We start from the raw sequence: 22735 nt of genomic DNA, 5'->3' as shown, positions 1-22735 counted from the left end.
AGGAGTGGTAACAAAAATCTCTTTCTCCCCCACTCATAATAATTACAAAAAAGAATACTATGAATATTTGACTGAGTCGAAACGTCATCACATGGGCATTTTGTCTGTAACACCGACCAGTCATTTGGGGTAGGGAATGTTACCATCCTAAAAAAGCAGTCTGTTCTCATCCTAGTTAGAAGCATTCTTGTATAACTAGGAATTTCTGGAGCCAGATACGGGTGTAATCCTGGACCATGTAAAATGCGGCGATGAGAGACAATTGTTGACTTATTACAATCCAGGTACCACCTTCTCTCTTCCAACAGTTCGAGACAGGAGTCTTTTAAATGTTTTTTCGAAATTAAGGAACATGTACTCGGAGTTGTGAAGAATTCGGGGGGCCCAATGGAATTCATAAAATTTTTAATATATTGCAGCCAAATGATCTTCTTAGCCGCTGATTGTTTCATGCAGTCCTGGATCACGTCCCTGCTAAAGGTCATCTCATCTGTGGTCCAAATCTTATGCCACAGCATAACTGGTGTGACCTTTATCAGATCTGTGATATGCACGCGTTCTCTCTTAATGGTAATGATGTAATCTGTTCTTGTTCAAATTATGTCATCAACACAAGTTCATGATAACTCCAAAGGACTTGTATTTATTCCAAATGTAATGCGTTATCACTTAATAACATTCAATTTTATGTTAATGTTAAGTTGGTCTTCTATAGCGCACGGCTACTCTGATAGAGTGTCCCAGCGCTTTTATTAGCGACCAGAAAAGACAAACGACACACAACAAAAACAGGACCACTACAGAGGAATAAGGGAGATCCAGCAATAGAGAGAAAGCGCACTAACGGGCAAAGATCCATGTTTTAAGGGCCTTCCTAAAAACCAGTAGATTAGATGTACTGCGTAGTGTCAAGGGAAAAGAGTTCAAGAGCTACGGAGCTCGCACCCTGAAAGAGCGGCCTCCAATGTGGGCCTTTTTTACTCGGGGAACCACAGCCAGGAACAGAGACTCAGATCTCAGAGATCAGGCCGGATGGTAAAAGGCGAGCCTCCTTTGGATATATTATCACACGAATATTTCATTTTCAATGAAGACGTTGCTTTTTCATTTGATATTGTCTCAAATCGCGATATGTACTCCCCTATGCATTTCGGGACCCATGCCCTTCATCAGGGGTCAAATGTACAATCGCGTGTAAATGAAAATACCAATGTTGTCTCCCGCAAGTGGCGCCGATAGCGGCAATTGCGTTTGCATGGGTTCCCAAATGCATAGGGGAGTACATATCGCGATTTGAGACAATATCAAATGGAAAAAGCAAAGTCTTCATTGTTAATTACATCATTTGAACAAAACATTACCATTAAGAGGGAATGCATCTCGGGAGGAGTGCCTACAGGGCACAGTGCCATTTGGTTGACACTGCATTCTGAGACTTTACAGAAAAAAACTTACCATAAAATACTAAACAAGTGTCTCAAAAGGATGGTAGTACAACCACATGTGCAACTATATCTCGTCCTCCTTGACTCCACTCTACCAATAAGCCAAGCTACATGTTCAAAGAGACATGATAGGAGTGACCACTACAAATCATGCACATGCATATTTGTAAAGAGCTCGCTCACCCCAAGAGCATACTACCACTGAATAACAGAAGGTTACTGTTACCCAACTCATTGGTCAGGAATGTGGAACTATATACAATGTCTACTTTCGCAAGGGACGTGATGTATCAGAAATCTACTTCTCCTGCAAAAAAGTCCACTTGTGCTTTTGGGTTCCATACAGTGAGGTGACAAAATTAGAGCAGCTGTCTCATTATATCAGAGCTCTGATAACAGCTTCTCTGATTATGCTCATATTATATCAGGTTTTGTTTTTCTAGCAAGACTGTGATTTTCCCACATTTCAATAAATCTACATACTGGTTATGGAAGTGTGAAGCATTTGTTCCAGAGTTGGAATTCCGGAAGTCTGAGCATACCCACTAACTAGCATGTTGAAGGGTATTCACCAACTCCTTTACAATTTCTTCTCGCACTAGAAAAGGTTAGAAGTTTATACCATAGCATATTTATGAAGCGCATGTTCACCCTATGTCTCTAGGCACGGAAATAACAGATGTTTGCTAACCAGCTCAACAATATTTCAGTTATTGTCCTTGGAAGGAAGAAAAGCTGAATGAACCAGCCAGGATTCAAACTTGTGACCATGTATATTTGCTTATGCGAAAATGGAATTCTCAGAAGTTTGCTAGAGGCGTGGTTTAAAGGTATATTTCAGTAGACATATTTGCAGGTGCACTTTTGTGTCTTTCTTTAAGAATTTGGACAGTAATATATTTGTATTCTCTCCATAACGATGTTACAGTGATTCCACCTCCTTTACAAAAAAAAAATTGCCTGTATTAAAGATTTTACTGAAGGATGCCTCAGAGAATCAGTAAAATTGTATCTAAATCTGTGCAACTTTTTAGCTAAGCAATTTTTCGAGTACATTTTCTTTTAAAAGGAAAGAAAATCGCCAGCTTTGCTGTCAAACTTCTGCATGTTATCAGGGACATTTTGAAAGCATTATAAGTAATTTTAAATGGTTACATTTGCAAATGTGTACATTTTTTTGTACTGACAACAATGTCAGTAATACAAGCTGAGCTCACAGCACACTACATTGCCTTACAGCATAGACCCTAATAGTAAAGGTTTTGCATTAATGAATCCTACATGTATGAGCTTAAACCAAATACACATAGAAATACACATCTTGCTTTAGTGACAGATAATCCTATCAGAGATCCGTACAGTAAATCTGTACTACAAAATTGTCGTTAAAGGCTTTGTGGTTTATGGGCTTTGGGCCTACTTGTCCATCAGCCAAAGTAAATATAACAGTATGCTGGCTTCGACAATATGTTCTGTGTGTCAGGTGCTATGAATTCAACACCGCTGACGGTACTCATTTTATAATCCTCTGGAGGATGAAAGGCTTAGTAGACCCACCAGGATTTCAACCTGTGACCAAGCTATCATAAAATAGGTATCCACAGAAAATTCATTAGTTCACTCAGCCACCAGACCCAGCTCAAAAAACAATTTCCTCATAGGCCACACTTACATTCCAACACCTTTCCAACTAGAAACAACAATGTATCAAAAGGCTACGGGTCTTATAGCTAGTTAGTTTCACCCAACTAAATATCCAGGCACAATCATAGGAACCAGATTATGGTAGCACCTGAGTATATGGGCCCACGAATAATTAATTTAAGATGGCTTGTTAAATCTTATTTAATCTGCTATTGAGTAAAGGATACGACAACATCATTTTCTCCATTGTAATCTGAAAAAGATGAAACCGTGTTGGGACAGCTAAGGAAAACAAAATGAAATTCTTCCGCTTTTGGTGTCTGTTATTGCCAGATGCCGCCAACTTCTTTCAAAGATTTTGGAAAGGTGCTAGTTGCATTTAGCATGTCGACAGGCTCCAGGAAATGTGTATATGTCTGCAACCGACAGCTATATCTGACATTTATCCAATGTTACCATTACGACTTTAAACCAATATTTTCAAAACATGTATTTTACTCCTTTAAAGCAGAACTTTTTAAATTTAGCAATCAAGCTTAGAAACTCCTCTTCGATAATGCTAGCTTGTGGCACTTTGCTGACCTACACAGTTAATATGAGGAAAAGATACAATAAGTAAAAAGTTTTTTTTTAAACTCCTTTGGTAGTCGGGGATAAGGCTGAACATATGCAATGCCATAGACCATGAATTTACGAACCCGGGCTGTGGAGGAGACTAATGAGTTTCTAATCAAGGTAATTTAACCTAGCTATTAAAAAAAACAAAATTCAAGATACTTAAGGCTGCCTATTTAGTCTGGAAGCAAATCAAACGTAAGATATGGGTCTTAAATTTGAATGCCGCAACCCCTTTTCAGCTTCTGCTCCCTATAATATTTCGATATCAAGTGACAAATAGATGAGGCTTAAAAGGAATACGACGCTTAGGGGATATGTATGATGAGGGCCAATTATTATCATTTTTAGACCTACAGTAAAAATATGGATTAGGTAAACATGAGTTCTTTAAATAGCTCCAAATTCGTAGTTTCTTTGCTCGGCTGGGGTCAGGAACTGGACAACAGTTTGTAAATATTCCTTTAATTGAAAAAATTAAGAAAAAAAACAAAAAAAAACATTTGGTCAATTCTATCAACAATTAATGGAAACATTTTCTGATAATTTAGATTTTTGGAAACTAAAACGGGAAAATAAATTTGGTGTTGAGGACATTAATATAAAAAAATCTCATGAGCTTGCTAATCAAGCTTTAATGACAGGAAGAATCCGTAGTCGACATTATATGGCCCTTTATGATCTATATTATACACCAAGGAGGATTTCTAAATGGGGGGCAACTGGAGTTAAATGTAACAGGTGTGGCTTATATGCAGCAGATTCAATACATATGTTTTTTCATGTCCTAAATTAGGGGAATTTTTCAAGGAAATTGAGTCGTTTTGGGGTTTTATAATGGGATTCCCTGTGACAATAACAGGTGAATTAGTCCTAATTGGGGTTGGGTCGGATAGGGTGGCTAATAGTCGATCTATAGCAATAGCCTCTTTTTTATTTATAAGTATGGCGGTGGTAATTGCTTGTATCACAAACGATTGGATTAGCCATGATCCACCCATCTTCATGAATTGGTGTTCAAGACTGCTAGCAATGTACAATCTGGAGCTATCAATTTATAAAACTAAAGGGAGAAAGAAAAGAACTATGGGAGCGAACATTTGGTCTCCAATATCAGAATGGATTTAATTGATTAATTGAAGTACGATGGTTGTATAAATAATGAGTTGTTGTTAGGGAAACTCTGCCCACCTATATGTCTGACATTTTTTTCCTTTATGTGTGTTGCCTATGAAATTGTATTGATCTTGGTTTTAACTGGATCATAATTTTATGTTGCCATCAGTGATTGTTGCCTTGTCTAAAAAAGGGGTTAAAAAAAGTAATAAAAATATATTTAAAAAAAAAAAAAGGAAAATTAATAAACATAACCTGTAAAAAGATATTGCATCTGTAGTATAGATGTATCTGGGGGACAGAACCAACAGCATTTGTAAGATATATACGAAAAGAAATACAGGTCAAGTGGGCACTTTCTTCAATATAGTGGTATTTTCTCCCCCTTTTCCCAGACCTAGAAGTATTTGTGTAGGGGGTTACCTTTGTATATGATGACAGTCTGAAGAATTGATTTTCATGTGATGTCATTTGATTTGATGCTGCAGTTTCATAGTGCACTGCTTTTCATTATTTACAAAGAAATCCTGGGGAGTGCCTCACTGAAGAGTGTGCTTTAAACCATGTTCTGTTCTGATATGTTTGTGGTTGGGAATACTTTAATATATACCAATGTGCCACATATTCCACCATGGGACAAATGCATGGTATCTTCAAGACAAACATAAGGTTTAATATCATCTGCATTTTTGTCCGGAAAGGCAGCCCTACCAAGTACCACGCATCAGGGGTTAGACTAACACAGCTTTTTAATCATTACTGAATTCCTGCACTAAAGCATTTTGTCACCCAATTCTGGATACTCTTTTGAGCTCAGCAGCAATTGTTTACTATCATGACTATGTTTCAAAACTCCAGTTGTCAGTGTGCTGAAGAAGACAGACAGCTTTTAACTACTGCCAGTAGGGCATGAAACTTCATGGGTTGGGATATTTGTCATGATTACATAGTGTACTGTCAGGAGGCTGGCGTGGGATGTTCCCATGATTTACAAAGGTGCAATAAGTGCCGCAAGAAAATAAATTCAATGTCAGGACTAGAGGTGAAAGTCCTTGGTCGTCTTCTGTATCCCCTTGGGTGTCGTCCTGATCTGAGGAGCTGGTGAGGGGAGGAACGGAGGTGGTCTGATGGGATTATCAGGTAGAGGGTCCTGATTAAGGAAGGCATGTTTAAGACGTATGAAGGCGTCATGTTCTACCCTTTCCTGTTTTTTGTCGCTTGGTGCATCCATGAGGGGTAGCCAGACTAGCCAACCTGGCACATTCCTGCGCTAGCTGCTGCAAGAGTCCCTGCTCTGTGCTACTGCACAATATATACATAGAGAGGTATCAAGGTCCTTGTAGAAGGAATCAAAGGGCAGCTACTCTAGGGGGTCCCCCTGTGCATCATCATAGAACTCCATACTCAATATAAAGGTAATGGGGTGACCAACAGTGAGGGCCAATATGGCACCAGAACAATAGGGAAATGAAAAGGGATTGGAGACAATCAAACAACTTTAAATAGGTAGTGCCTCAATATATTGGGTCCACGCCCGGGACACTCTCCCCTGATGAAGTTAAATTACAAGGGGAGCACAAGCCTGGGAGGCGTGTCCCAGCATGCAACCACGCTGCCTTAGGTAAGCAAAATCGAGCCCTCACGGACTGTCAACACTGTGGAGGAAGGCCGGGTGAGTTAAAAGGGGATGACTTACCCCCTGAGGTGTCATACATGAATGCGCAAAAGGCTACAGAACCAGCACTCTGGGTGTACAAAGGTGGTTAATGAAAGTGCCCTTTGGGGGCTAAGGACCCTTAAACCAAAGGGCGTCACTCTCCAGGATTTGATGGCTCATAAGACGTGGCACGCAATCTCCAGCCATAGTGGAGGGATAGAGATTACACGTTGCAGGCAGGACAAGATGTCTGATAGGCACCACCATGCGGGCGAAGGACCGCACCAGTAACAGGCCACGAAGGGAACGCAGAGTGGTCCCGAGGCAGCTCGCACCTGGACAAGAGAAAAATCAGTGCACATCGAAAATAGAAACTATGCCATCACCCAATTAGCTACAATAATCAAAAAGTCAACAACAACCCTGCTCAAACAGTAAAAACGATATGGAGGTAAGGAGGAAGATACTTAACTTAGGCTGCGAGCAACGAAGAAAGAGGACTATGGGACTTGGTTGAAGGACTATATGGCAGAATGGGGTCCTCTACTTGGCTGTGACGCATCTGGGAGATGCGTCACGTTGTAAAGCCCTGCACCAAACTTGGGTGTTACGGCACAGGACCGCCTTGGAAAAGTGGCTGAGTGAAATCTACAAGATTTCACTCAGTCACTTTAACGGGCATGCTGCACCAAAACCCTGCACCTGCTTGAATCAGGTGTAAGAATTGACGCAGCATGTTAGGCATAGGGGCACCCCGAGCCTTGCTGGAGCTGCGTTGCGCTTGTGACGCGACTCCAGCAATGCGCCGCCTTTCCGCCGGGGTATGCGACACGCATCTGCCCATCCGTGCGCCGCAATGTAAATGAGGCGCATCAGTGGTGGGGCACGGCTGGTTTGGCCTGTTGCAACTGTTTTGGCACATCCCTGCTGATTAGCAGAGATGCGCCAGAAGTTGTAAATCTGCCCCACTGTGTCTGCCTGCCATAGCGCTTTCTCCGTGCTCCTGACAAATGAAAAAAAAAGTATATTTGCATTTCTGATATCCGATCCTGCAGCAAGCGCACTTGCAACTCCCATACTTGACAGTAGACCCGATTGCGCCTCAACATAAATCAATAGGAGAAATAGTCTACCGATTATTTTTTGTAAATCTCCCACTTTCCTCTTCTAAAATGTATGCATTTTCATGTGAAAAAATTAAAATATAATAAAGTAATAATATAAAAACGATTTCCGCATTATACCGCATAATAATTTACCGGGAAGTAATCGGGCATTCGGCGTAATTCGAGTACTAATTACCAATAATAAAACAGTAAACATTTCAGAGGGTACAAACGGCTTGCCTCTGCTTTATTAATCTATCTCCACGCGCGGTTTGTAACGGCCACTAGCATCCACACCAAAGAACTGTTCCTTCTCGAACGCTAATTTTCTTTTCCTGCAACCACCTGCCTCGCCGCACTCCATGGAAACTATCACGCTACATTTTGGCAATCCAAACTAGCGTCATCGCCGTTTCGCTTTCCCGCCAGACCCGCCTCTGTCCGCTCTATTCGAATCAGCGACCAGATTCTTTCGTTTGTAAATCGTCGCGAAAACCCCATCGATGATGCCAGGTCCTGACGTGACAGGCTTACGCGCGCGCACTCGTTGGATCACACGCACGCGCTCTATGGTTCTGCGAAAGATGGCAGAACGGAGGGAGGGGGAGAAAAGGAGAGAAGTGAAAGAAGGGAGTGGCGGCTACGTCGCGCATGCGTAGTGCTACCCTGCTGCACAGCTCTTTATTGCCACAGTCTCCGAGGCTGGGCTGGCAGCAGAGGAAAGAAGCGGGGGATATTTTTTATTTATTTTTTATACCCCCCTCTTGGAATTCCACCAAGGGGAGATTTTCATCCTACTCAGAAGCCTTCTCCGCAAAAACCTTTATTCAAATAAAGAAAAACTCCGCGTGTGCATCTGACCCTTGGGGGAGCCCGTTGCATCGCATCATACAGTGCCCCCTCCCCAAAGATGTCTTACCAAGGGAAGAAAAACATCCCTCGCATTACGGTGAGTGGGGGCCGCTGCATGCTGGGAGGGTGGTTGCATTTTGCATAAGGGAGGCGTCTTTGTGCTGTGGGTGATGAGCTAGGCTGGGCAGGAAGGGATGCAGGAACGGAGGGCAGATGATGCAAGATGGATGGAGGAGTCATGCTAAATCTCTGCTTGTGAAAGAATCCAGGGAAATTAAAATATCACACGCGACCACACCAGTAATGGGCAACCTGGTGATATGTGTAGGAAAATAATACAAAATGGAGAACAAGTGGTCTTCAGCTACGCTGGTTTGGAGACCTGATCTTCCTGCACAAAACATTACTAGAGGGGGCGGAACGGTCAATGAGGTGGGTAGGAAGGTGATCATATGTGTCTGTGAAATGACTACTAATCCTGTAAAACAAAAATAACATAACAGGTGAAAAGACACAATTTGTAACTTTACATTAAAATAAATGATGCTCCTATACAGAAAATATAATCAGGTGGTTCAAAGCTGCAACATCGATGGGGGCGATTCTCTGCGTGTTTATTTTCCATCTATGGTACTCATAGAAAGATATTGAGGAAATCATCGGCGATATGGGGGATCAGGAGAATTTAAAAAATGAAGGTCTAGGTCATTTCCTGTAAAATATGTTTGGCAGGGGACACGGAGGAGGCATTGCCTGGGGACTCGAGTTGTTGGGCAACTTCTAAAATACAATTATGATATCTGCTGTTCATGCAAATTACGTGTTGACAAGAGAGCAAGAATGTGTGCTTTATTCGGGGAAGAGGAAGGATGTACATGCTATAATTATACATTTGTACTGGGGGAAGTGCTTCCGTTTTGCAGAGGAATAAAGGTGATCGGCTGTTTGTGTGTGTTTTCCCCGCAAAATGTATGCTGTTTATGCTACATAGCCACATTTCAAAATACTGAAGCGTAGAGCTCAGCAATGCTGTCTTATATAAAATCAAAACACCCGTCCTTATTGCTTTTATGTACTGGTAAATGGAGCTCTCCATCTGCTACAAACTTAAAACGGCCACAGTGACACCAAATTAAATACATTAACTTGGTAGGGGCGGGCTGTAGGTGACCTGCAGCTGTTCTGTTATGTAAAATGCGTGGCCCTCCAGTGAAATAAATGCTGGAAAGGGGGAGGGGCGCCAGCCTCTTGGTTTAGCAGAAAGGCATACAGCTGCTGTAAAATTAACAGTATGGGGAGGGGTGTGGTGGAGCAGTACTGCATTACTTGATTTGGGTTTGAGGCTATAAAGGTGAGAACGATTTTAATTCGCCAGCCACTCGTTCCATTCAGACACCAGTTTCCACACCCCTCGGCCAACCTTCAGGGCAGCAACATTGAACGACTCGACAGTGTCCTGGTTTATGCCTCAGTATGAGATGGCGCCGAGTAAAATACGAAGTGTGTATTCCTTTTGTGTTCAACGAACCGCTTTAGTGCAACGAGCCATTAAGGCAAGGTGGGCTATGAAGGATGCCGGTGGTGATGGGGATGGGATGCAGAATGCCTCCTTGTGTCCACAGCCCGGTGCTCGGGAGGCTTGCACGGAGATGCGCTGCTCCCTGAAGGGGCTTTATTCCCACATACAAAGAGACTGCTGTGATGGTAAGGCGCTGGGCACCGCCACCGAGCTGCTCTTCCAGCAGGCAGTGGCGCTGACTGAAAGCAGAGCAGATGCTGTGCTCCCTTTTTCCGCCCTCCGGTGCAGAACAGACCCGGTTGCAAGACGGTGCGCCCTCGTTCTCCACAGCACCGTCCCGTGGCTCTGTGCCAGGTGTCTCCTGGGAGTCTGGCGTGAGCGCTGCATTCTAGGCACGAATATTGTTCCTTCTATAATATTTGGACCATTTATATTGCTCAAGCCGAATTGTGCCTTGGTGCTTAAAGAATGTCGTCACCAGAGTTCTATTCATTTAATGTTGGCTTCTGGATCTGGCACATTAGCATGTTTGCCTAGGATTAAGCATTGGTGGCCCAAATTATCCCTCATCAGGGAGGTTTTAACCGAATGTTCAACGCGTTAAATTTATTCCATGATTTGTCGTTGGTAGGGTTAGGATTTCAGGCTTGCTTGGCTGTTCGATATGCCGTCTTCCATGTTTTGAAGGCAAGGACACACCCAGCATTCATCTGTAGGGGGTGGGAAAGGAAATGGAATTAGCGATTGGCGGCACTCTTAATTTAGAGGCAGAGAAATTGTCTTCATGCCAGATTTTGTGTCGCTTCTGGATTGCATCACTTCGACCGCAGGCTTTGGCCAGATGCTTGTATGTTCTTTTGATCTCCGGTGAAGGCACCAGCAATCAACCTGAGGAATAATGCGACACCTCTAAATGCTTTGATTTTAAAATCTAGATGATCTTGGTCAGATTTTCCACGTTGGTTACCCATTCAATTATATTTTAGGTTTATGACATGAGGGATGTGTTCATTGATCCGAAAAATAAAGCTATTTTTCTGAATCTCACAGGGGACGATGGCGGTACGGTTTTATGACGATGCCACTTCTGCATTTTTGGCGTAGAACATGCAAAACCACCTAAACTGTGTCTGGATAGTGTTGTTTAATTTGATATGTTTTCTATGTGTTTTGTCAGTTTCTATTTTCATGTAAGGTGAATTTATGGTGTCTGTGGCTGCTTGAGTTTAGCCTATGCATTTTCAACCTGCCTCTTGACTATTGTGGTAAAGCTCTATAGTCAGCTGAAAGGAAGGATACAGCAGGGCTTTTGGTCCTTCCACAACGTAGTATCCTGTTCTCATCTTACAAATGTCCTAAGCCAGGGCCCTTTTTCTCGTGTCTGTAATCCCCAGGAATTTTGGGGTCACCTACAACCTACTGTTTGAGGTCGCCATACATATATGACCATTCAAGGATATTGGGGTATGAAACCACTTGAGTATTTCTTATGGTTTGGTTTATAACGAAAAGATGTTGCAGGCCCTCCAATAGTTTGAATGTAATATAGAAGTAGTAGAACAGTCAACCTGTTGCTAGCCGACTGCTAACGGATATTGTACCTGGTGAAGTTAAACTCTGAACCGATCGAATATGATTCATGGTTACACCATCCACATTTTCCTGACTCTTGGCTGTTGGTTAAGGCTCCCTCATGTCTACGTTTACTGTGCCAATTTCTTTAGGTGCAGTGTTTATTTAGTAAAAACAAACGTGTGCCGGTGTCCCAGGCTCTGCTCAGAAGCCCGCTCTTGGGGCTGTTGCATGTCAGTGGGCCGAATACCAAGGCTGTGTATCTGGAATCCCACTTCATGCCTCTTTAATTTACTACCAGACACTCTACATTTTATCTCACTCCTGCAGGTCTGTGATATCTCCCTTTGTGATGTTTTTATGCCTTGTCTTTCTCCTCCTTTCTCCTTTGTGCTTTTTTTTCTCTCTCTTGCTCCATGGAAATGTCAGATGAAGAAAAATGAGTGCCGGCCCAAGAAATAAGTGCTGGTGGGCCCCACAGGACACCACCAGCACAAATTAAGCACTGTTTAGTTACTGCAATGGAGTGTTTATCTTTGGTCATGTGAGAGATCTAAAAGTTTAAAAAAAATCTGGGGGTACTCAGAAGTAGGGTAAACTGACTTATTAAACTATGCTTTCAGCAAGGAGTCCATGTCTAATCTTTTCTTCTCAAGACCTGCATTATGCCTGCTCTTGGAGTTTAAATTAATTGGGCCACGCTCTGATAAGAGGTACTATACACAACCTCTTTGCGGCCCTCAAAGTACTTAAAAACTGTGTTTCTATTTACTGGTTAGGACTAGGGACACACATAAAGTCGATACAAGCTCTGGGGGTCCTTTCCTACTACCAGGGCGTAAGGACAGATGGCAGCTTTAAAATTCTGCAGGACACCTTTCCTCAATTTTATTGGGAAAGGTAGAAGTTTGCAGACAAAATGCTGCATGACTGTGATGCCTAAGGAAGTGAGTGCAGGACTGAGTGTAGGATGTGCCTCTGAAAGAGAAAAGTTTCGGGTGAATTGTCTGTAACTTAATTACAGACAATAGCTCTGGGCGCATTACATCCTATTGTGCCTTTGCTCACTGCGTCATTTGGCAATGGGACTAGGCCTATGCAAATCGGACGTGACCCAATCCCTACTGCCAACTTTTGACAGAGGAGCAGCCGCACAGTGTCCCCCAAAAATAGGTGGATTTTCATAATATTTTATATCTGGTTCCCTAACCACCACAGGCTACCCCATTCTCCAACCAGCCACCATTCCTGTCACCATTTCAAAATGGAAGGGTATGCTCAGATGTGGGTCCGTACTCATTATGCCTATGGATTCAAGCTAGCCCAGCTGATAAGGGGTGCTACCCGAAACTGGTCCAAGGATGCTTGTTTCTGATCCTATGAGGACCTAGTATGCTGTTTGGGCTGGACTATTCCATGGGGAGTATAGTCAAGACTGATATGCATATGGCGTGACCCTAACTGGAATGCCGCGGTGAGCTTAAAAACAATGGCTTTAGGCCCAGATGTCTATGCTGGGGTGTATGTTTAACTTTGTTCAGCATTCCGTCCATCATCTTTTTGTGTTACTAAGTCGCCCTAAGTGGGAAGGGTATGTCAGACGTAGGTCCTATGCTTACTCTGCCATTGAATTCAAGGTAGCTTGGCGGATGAGTTGTGTTAGCCCGAAACTGTGTCCAGGATGCTTGTTTCCAGTCCAGGGAGGACCTGGCATAGCGATAACAGTAGAAGAGGGAGGTACAGCTTGGGAGGTACAGCTTGGAAACATTTATCTGTAAAAGAAATAGTAAAACTGGAGATCAAGTATGAAAGGAAATCGGTGAGAAAGCAGAGGTAGAAACTATTCAAGAATGACCAAAAAGACAAAATATATAGTACTGAAAGAAAAGAGTGGGTGAGAATGACTGGACATAGTTTTCTGGAAAATGGAGAGACAGGAACTGCTTGCCACATGGGAAGCAATTGATATTGGAGCCCTTTGAAGAAAGTTGATTAGAACTGAATTGAAAATTGGGGAGAACAACCCCAGAGAGGAGATATGTACTAAGAAGAGAATTTATCAGGTCTTGTGAGGAGAGGAAGAGGAGACATGTTCTATGAGGGAAGAGTGGGAATCATGACCACTAGATCAAGGGGAAGCAGGAACTGCCTGGATGAGAGTGGTCCAAGACCTACCAAAGAGTAAGTGAACACGATATGCAGATGAGAAAATGGGGCTACAGGTTCTGTTTTCATGCCACTGTCTCAATGACATGGTTTTCCATGTCCATTTTATAGTTTATTTTTGGTGCTTCATAACACACCCAGTGTAACCTTGGTGTCACTTCGGAACTCCAATCCTCTTGGTGGGTGCAGAACAAAATATAATTAGGTTGATTGGGAGTGTTCGAGACTGTTTTCTAATTGGTGTGGCAATTGTCCACAATGGCTTGGAAGTTCTGTTAAAGTGGTTTTCATCTACCTGTGGTGGCTTCCAAGCCAATGATAAAGTCACCTAGCTTGTTGGCTCTATTGAAGTCACACATAGCCGGTTACACTTTATTATTTATTGTGAAAGCAGGACAAATCAACTTGGCCAGTCTGCAGTTTATTATTTTGAAAATGTTGCTTTTTATGAGACTTTCTTTTTTTGACAATTCTACTCACTTGGCGCAGTATCTGTGATTAAAAACGATGTACAATAACATTTATTGTTGTTGAGCCATTTTTAAAACAATATCTCAACAGAACGAGATGTTAAAGGTGATCAAAATGTTCTCCGTTGATGTACTTGTAATTGACAATGATACTTGTCATGTTGCTATGTGAACAGCTGTGAAAGGAGCATTTAAAAAAAGAAATCACCTTATGATATCATTACTTATCAGTGTTCTGGATACATAATAATGTATTAATAATGAATACGCAAAGAGTTGACTTAATCTACGACTTCCACCAAAAGCTTAGAAAAGCTGTTAGAATGTATTGTTAATTATTGTTGGCAATGTATTTCTAAACAGCTAGCAATATACTGTTTTTGAGGAAGGATACCCATTTGCTGTTGGCATGGTATGAAAAGAGCGTGAAGGTTGAGAGAAGAGCTTTGGAAAATCAGAGTTTTGTGGCTGTAATTCAGGGGAGGTTTGGCACTAGAAATAATAATCCACATTTGTAAAGCGCACAATCACCCGTAAGGGTCTCTAGGCACTGGGGGCCGTCGGGAAGATTAAGCAGGCTATTGTCCAGAGACACATGGTGTTTGCTAATCTGCCGCCGGTGCTAGGGATCGAACCGTGATCCCCAGATTCCGGAGTCAGTCAGTGCTAAAACACAATGGTCCTGATTCACAAAGAGCCTCTGGAGTCGTGATGGAGACTCAACGCTACAGGTTCTCACTGCGGAGATTCCGTCAGGAGTGCGGAGATTCCGTCAGGAGTGCGGAGATTCCGTCAGAAGTGCGGAGATTCCACCATGACCTCAGAGGTTCTTTGTGAATTGGGCCCAATGTATTGCTCTGACATTTCAGTAAAAAGTGTTGGAGCTATGCTAAATAACCACACCTGAACTTTGACTATGACGGACTATGGTGTACTCCTAATGTTGGTAAAGAAAGAGGTTATCACTTGGATAATATTGAGTTGGTTTCATTTGACCAGTTGACAGCCTTTTCTATAAATTGGCACAGAAGGCATGTGTAGGTCTGTGCTGGGGCAGAGCTTCTCGTAACGCAGACGTTGTTGGCATCAAGGAGTGTGGGAGCACATATATAACACCTTCATATGAACCTACATATCTAATGGTATAATCCGGTTGTGCCATTAATTGACACCCAAAAACTTCCTTTAGTAGTTTCGAGTTTTTTTGACCTTTTATATTTGGAATGGTTGTTTCTACTGGAGTTAACCTTCACTTGTTGATCTTCTGCAGCTACATTGTTAGATAGCTTGCACCAGATTATAGATTGTTTAATGTTACTAAGGCCCCAGAACTGCCTGACACCGGACCCCCTAAAAGTTACAAATTTAAAATTCAGTTGAGAGAACATCTTACCTTTACTGTGATATGCTCTTTCCATCACTGTGAAGTGGTTTTTCACTTCTGGCCATGCACTGAGCAATGGGTCCGTTTGGCACTGATTAGGTCATAAATAACCAGTGTTTCTAAGGCTGCTTTGAAATGCCCCTTTGTGATTGGTGCAGTGCTCTGCAGCTTAAGGATTCATGAGTTGTCAGGCGGTTAGTGCTAACTTGCATTTTGCCTTTGCTGCTCAAGCTTTTCCTCCTGAGGCATGCACTATTCTCCCAATCCTGACTTGAAATGCTTTCTGTACTCAATTACATAAAAAGCTTTTAAGCACGGCATGTGAACTCCCTCCAGTTACATATCGCCTTTTCAAGCGTGACTTAGGGGTATTCATGCTGCGTAAACACTGTACAGTTTCCTTTTTAGAGCACAAAGTGAAGGATGTTTTCTTATCTTGCATCCTAGTTGACCCTCTCCAATTGGACTCAATTTAAGTCAATGGTGTTTTTGGATAACACCCCTGTTGTAAAGTTGATAAATAAATACATTTAGTAGGGACTGTGTAACAAACGTGTCCAGTATTTTTTTTTAACTTTAAATGCTGCATTTAGAGTGCCTAATTCCAAATACTCAAAATTTTGACACAAAAGGCGGTTGGGATGTAGCGACGGTCATTTGACAGAATTGCTAATTTTTTTAGAGTTGAGGAATGCTGCTGTGGTCCACTGACCCTAAAATTGACAACGTAACTACTGTTCAACATCCGCAACACCTCTACTGCATCTTCAGTTATTTTTGGAACTGAATCCTGCCAGGTTTTTATAGTTAAACACTTAAAATCGCTACTCCAAACTACGACCATTATGACTAATTGTTATGACAATTTATTTGGTTGTTTTGTACTTTCTGTTGGATATACCCAACTTAAAATAAGTGAGTACAGTTAAAAGTATTTGTGTGGCAGAGAATAATGGATTGAGATTCTATCTCTACTACCACAAGTCTAACATCTACCAGGAGAGCATAAGGGTATAAGACCTGTTCTGACCATTGTGACCAATGGTGTGTTGCGAATGTATTATCAAGAGAGTGTGCTCCCTCTCTTGTTGAATAGAAAGCAGCGGTTCAAAGCTGCTGCAAGGAATGCTGGTTGTCTTTAGCAGTAACGTATGCTGAAGGCCTTCTGTTGGACCCAACTGCTGCACCTATATCCTCCTCACCACAATTACCTTACCATCCCTGTCCGGCAGAGGATAGAGATGGCAGGCTAGGCAAGTAAGACCTGATAAGAAACCTGCTGAGCTTGTTGGCCCATTTTGATCTACAAGACACAAACTTTTGGATTGCTCTACTGTGATTTTCAATATTCAGAATAATGTCGGGAATAGGATCAATTTTAATTTTCAGGGAGGACTTGGCTTGTCAGTTCGGGCTGGATTGTTCCTATTGGAGTAGGGTCAAGACTGATTTGCATATAACAGGGTCCAAATTGAGATGGAGAGTAACGATGGATTGGCATGCGGCCTCATGATTACCAGTGGCTGAGATTAATTCAAGCATTTCTTCCATCACTGTTTTGTATACTTATTGTGTCACCCTAAGTTGGACAGGTATGCCCAGACATGGATCCCGTGCACACTGAATCATTGGAACCAAGTTGTACCTGGCTGATGATCCCAAAACTAGGACAAAACTGGTCCAGGGTTGTTTGTGTTTTAGTTCAGCGAGGACCTGGCGTGGCAGTTTGCACTGGACTGTTCCTATTGGAGCAGGATCAAGACTGATTTGCGTATAACTGGCTCCAAACTGAGGTGACATGGTGTGAAAAATACCGATGGATTGTGATGTGGACCACAGTGGCTTGGATTAATTCAAGCATTCCTTCCATAACTGTTTTGTATGCTTACTCAAACGGCTATTGCATTAGGTGAGAGATGAACATTCAACTGTACTGAATCAAGTCGTGATCGCAAGTTTCAGACCAATAGCGGCAGGAGGCTTGTCAAAGAAAGCCAGTGCTTTAAACGGGCTACTCTAGATCTATTTTATATACTGTTCGTAATAGGTATATTTAAGGGCTGCTCTGTCAATTACAGCACCATACTACATGTGCTACTGATTATGTATTTTTTTTATACTGCATGTTAATTTTAGGATATATGGCTTGACAAAAGTTGCGTTTCAAAGTGTTTCTAAAAATTGGCAGTGAATGGAATTTGAATGTTTAGGTTTTGTTTACCTTTCATTAATAATTTTTATGATAAAACAATAGGCAATGGTGAGAACTTGTGGATTAATGGGATTCTCTGGCTGCATGAGTTTTGCCACATAATTTGCAGACTTCACTGAAATGTTTGTAGTTCAAGTGTATGAAAACAATACTGCAAGAGAACGTTCCACATAATTTGCAAATTGTTTTGGCCGCATAATATAGATGAGGTTGCTGTACAATCTTAGTAGCAATCTAAATAGTAATGCTCTGAGAGTGGTTTGTGTGGGGGCTGTCATTGTGATATCGACTTCTTCAGACTCTGGATAGATCCTCATTTTCCTCTGGGCAAAAATGCTGAACTGAATGAAGCGCATTGGTTGAGCAAGACATGGAGACTGACATAAGACCTAATTTGTTTCCCATCTTGTAAATTGAGAGAGCCCTCTGCTGCCTAAGAGCTCGTCATCCAGAGAGCCAAGAGCTTTGATAGCAGATGTAATGCTTTTGTAGTTTCCGATGTTGTACTTTACTTTCTTCCCTTTTCTGATTTGATATGTTACAGTTGATCTTTTTTTGCCCAGTCATATGACTACTGTGTTAGCCTATATTCAATTGACTCGCGCTCCCCAGCACCATGTTTTGTGTTTCGTGTATCCATTGGTAACAGACGTTTGGCCAGCATGCCTGACTCAAACTGACTCATAATGAGCCAAGAAGCTAGTTTTTTCGTAGCGAGGTAGCTTTTGCACAAAACCAGACAGAAACAACAAACGGCTTCAGTTCCCTTGGTGCATTTCAGTGTGACTGTTTCTTCTTGTGGTCGTCCAAGGCGTATCTAATAATGCTTCAATTGTTGAATAGCCCAGACACGTTTTAGCAGTAATATGAAATGTAGGACTTTCTTTCTCTGGTCAGAGATTTGACTGACCTTCGTGCACGCATGCGGGTCTTAACACTTTTCTCCTGGGAAACTTTGAGAGTGTGCTATAAGAACATAGATGCAAATGAGCAACATTTACATTTTTGTTAAGTACTTCACTGTAGTTACGCTATGGAAAAATGGCCGTTGCTGGCTAGGCAAGTAAAATGCTTCACCAGAGAATTTATTTTTGTTGCAAGTAACTTTTCATTGAAGATTTCAAAATAAGCAACGCAGATAGCTCAACTCTAGTGTAGCAAGCCAGTAGCGCATGAAGTGCATCGTGTACATAGCAGTAGACCACCATTTCCTGTCCCTTGGGTGTCATCCAATCCATCCTCCCAGCTGCATCATGGCCCATGGGTCCTCCAGCTAAAGGTGCAAAACCCTCGGCTGCCAGTTCTGTTCCCTTTTTCTGGGTCTCCCCTACTCTCATAGACTTGTTTTTCAGCCAGAAAGCACCAGCCCATATCCATTTTCCATTGATCTAGGTCTGGAATCGCTGTGGAGCTGCATCGTTGGAGCACATTTCTCCTGGCCACCATAAGACCCATCCTACAAAAAATGTTGTGCATTGCTCTGTGACTACATCGCCCTGGATATCAGGTATCGCCATTTTTGCAGATGGGGAGTCCTTGTATTCCAGTTATATTCGTAAGACATTGTTCTACTCCTAACCAAAATTCCATCAGCGCAGGGCAGTCCAACAACGTATGGAGAAGATTACTTCTGACGTCAGCTGCGGAGGTAGCAATAGTTTGGAGGACGACAGATCTGGCCAGAAGCGACCTAGTTAGGTATGTCCTGTGCAAGATCTATAACTGCATCAGATGGCAGCCAGGCCATATGGCTACCTCTCTTTGTGCATATTTCGCTTACACCCACTCCACCTCCTCAAAAGGACCCATGTCTGCCTCTCGTTTGGCTTTAAGATCCTCAAGGGGGGCTGGGGTATTGTGTATAAGTTTCCAGTATATGTGAGAGATGGCTTTCTGTTTGATTACCTCCGTCACAAGTATTTAAAAGGTGAGACTTGTAGTGTGGAATTTTAGATGTCCAGGTAGTAAAAACATGTTAAATAAATTTTTCACTGCAGCAAGGCCAATCACTCTCATAGTCAAGCATTGGCTCTGCCTTGTAACCCTTTACAAGTGTAACTTCCAATTGGGAAAAGATAGACTCTCCATTTAAAACACTTCTTTTAGGGAAGTTAGTTTTTAAATTGCAGGTCTGAAAATGCAATTTTTAGAAAGTTGCAAAAGAAACAACTGTTGGACAGAATGCTGGACAATGCAAACATTCACCCCAGTCACAAAGAACGGGGTTTAATCCATCAGTCCTTTGCTCACCACACCACCCCAGTTTGGACCCAACCATATGCAAATCCGTTTTAACCCTGTTCCTTATGGGAACAGTCCAGCCCGAACTGCCAAGCCAGGTCCTCCCTGGACCAGAAACAAGCATCCTGGAACTTAGATTGGTATCCGTTTTCTTTCAAAATATCTTGATTGTATCCTCTTTTCTTAGATTGACACGCTTTTTTGAACTTATCTTGAGAGATCAATCTCACAACAAACTGAAATAAAATGGATTAACGGAGAAAGACATGGGTTCAAAGATGGAACTCTGAGCACTTACAATCGGCTTACCTGCTAGTTCCCCTAAGAGTCCTATACACCTTCGGTAATGAAAAAATAGTGGAGAAAATTGGTTCTGATGTAGCATGTGGTGTACCACTCATGAAGGCAAATAAACACCTTTTTTTGTAGAATCTGAGTTGGATCAGGTTCTAAAACAACATATGTCTGTGGCCTGTTTTGCCTCAGTTTTTTTCCAAATACAGCTCTTTTACTCACAACATCATGCTGTCACCTTTGCACACCATTATGTTGCTGTCCTCATCAGACCGTTTTAATTGCCACAACTGCATCCTGCTTTTATTTTTCTATTACCTGCTGCAGATACATAACCTAACATACCATGTGTGTTTGTAAAGTGCACGTTCACTCACGGTTATCTTGGTGCTGATTTTATCGACCTCAGAAGGATGAAAGGCTGAGTGGACCCGCTGGGATTAGAACCGGAGGTCGAACACAGGCCCCTGAAGTAGATGCATTAGTCCACTAAGCCACCAGAACAGAATATTATAATGAATTTTCATTTGTCATTTCTCTCAAGTTTTCCTTAATTTCTTATGTTACTTAAAAGCTTTAAGGGCTCATTATTCTAGATTGGTATGATATAAAAGCTAATATTCCTTTGCAAGATAGTTACTTCTTATGAAACACATAAGTAATTCAAAATGAATTTGTGAAGCTCTAATTTCCCACACATTTGAAAGGTTTGTACTCCATTAAACCCCCTTTCCACAATATGTTAATCTCAATTTTGGTCTTGACTCTGATTGGGAATTTAATTACCTGATTAGAAATCAAGTCTTCATACATTTCCTAGTCCTTTGTTTATCTTTTTACCTCGGAGTTCTCCTCCACATAGGTTTACATTTCTGTTATTAATTACTTGTGATCCACGTTGGTGTAATTACCCAGAACAATCAGCATGGCAGTAAAGTAGTTAGTTGATCACCAAATCTGCCCTCTCCTTCGCCATAAGGGATGTGGGTCCTCACTTAAGTGTATCCTGAGAATTCCCAAACCATATGGAATAGTTTTGACTATATTAAAATTATGCAAGCTAGTATATTCACACCAATTCTTTACACAAATGATGCTCGATGTACAGGTTTGTTTGTGCAACACGAGTTCAAGCTTTTTCCCCAAAAATGTACACTCTCAGTCGGGAAGATCCCAGTGGCCAAATGACCATTTCAGTTTGTGCACACCATAATTTTAGAAAGAAAGTTTGGTGGTAGCGAAGCTTTTCCGTTGCGGCAACTCTTCTTGGCAATGCTCTTCCTTCTTAATTGAAGTACCTAGACAGTATAATGAAAGGCTCACTCTATTTCTAGATTCCTATCGACTTACAACTACTTGTTCACTGGGTTCTCCATTGTTCTAGGAAAGGGGTCTGTATTTTATGTGTTGGGGAATCCACAGTTTGGTTTTAGTAGAATTAATACTTCACCACATTTAATAACTTACATGTTTGAAGACATAGTCAAACACTTTTCAAACATTATGTGAAGTCCCCTGATCTGAATTTAAATCCGCAACTCCTTTTACACAAAATGGAACCCACGCCACCCCCAACCCATTATCAGATCCACCAACCAGGGTATCCATATTTGAATATATATGCATCATTAATAAGTCTGGGAAGCGTAGCTGTAAACACCAAGCAAATCACCCACAGCATGGGTTTTGAAAGTAGATAGGACACATACATAGAGGCTAAGGGCTTGATTTAGAGTTTGGCTGTTAGGGTCTTCTGTCACCTAGGCAACGGTGTTCCTTGTCTACCAAATCCTCTGTCTGCCCTCCTCACTTAGTGATGAGTAAACCATAAGTCCCTGTTATCCCCGTCAATGTTCTACTTCCTCAACCGCATGACCGAGGAGGGGCCATTGGAGGTAGGGCATTTCTCAGACTGCCCTAATTAGGGTGTATGTTGGAGTGCTTTTTTTCCTGTTTTCCCCTTTTGAAGATCGGAAAAAGCAAAGTGACCCCCACACCCGGAAGTAAAATCCCATGGTCATTTAGATTTTTTTTATTTTTTTATAAACCGACTTCCACTTTAGGAGTTTGTTTTTGAAAAACCAAAAAAGTTTGGAAAGTTTGACTGTACTGTCAATCAAACTTTTCATGCATTGACCGGAACCGCAATGACTGCGATTGCTGTTAATGTAGACAGAAGTCCGTGCGGCTGGTGGACATTTCTAAATTTAGCAGGCGGAGTTCCCTCGGGATGGCCGGGAAAGTGTCCTCTGCCTTTTCGACAGAGGAAACTCTGTCCCCTGAACTCTAAAAAGGCCCAAAGCCTGGCAATAACCGACTTGTATGCTAGACCAGTTTTTCTTATGAAAATTCCTTTAAAAAAACAAAACTTTTTTTATCGTTTTGATAGACCTTTATAGTCGGCCAATAACCGAGAATGATCATCCTGGTCACTGCAGACTC

The 22735-nt window shown here is 42.0% G+C and overlaps 1 protein-coding gene across 2 annotated transcripts in view; it reads left to right on the top strand.

Moving 5' to 3' along the window:
* DPYSL2 (dihydropyrimidinase like 2) overlaps positions 1-22735 on the top strand; it is a 366898-nt gene that overhangs the window by 124944 nt on the left and 219219 nt on the right. Inside the window, exon 1 of one of the 2 annotated variants that reach the window (XM_086943523.1) lies at positions 8138-8532. The exons of the other annotated variant lie outside the window; for it this stretch is intronic. Coding sequence (XP_086799649.1) covers positions 8494-8532 — 39 coding nt within the window. The 5' untranslated portion in view covers positions 8138-8493. Of the gene's footprint in view, positions 1-8137; positions 8533-22735 lie in introns of those variants that run through there. 2 annotated transcript variants of the gene reach the window in all.

Source organism: Lissotriton vulgaris, chromosome 11 (assembly GCF_964263255.1).
Source record: "Lissotriton vulgaris chromosome 11, aLisVul1.2, whole genome shotgun sequence".
In the NCBI taxonomy this organism is placed as follows: Eukaryota; Metazoa; Chordata; class Amphibia; order Caudata; family Salamandridae; genus Lissotriton; species Lissotriton vulgaris.
The sequence above is the reverse complement of the archived record's forward strand: the minus strand, read 5'-3'. Positions and strand labels throughout refer to the sequence as shown.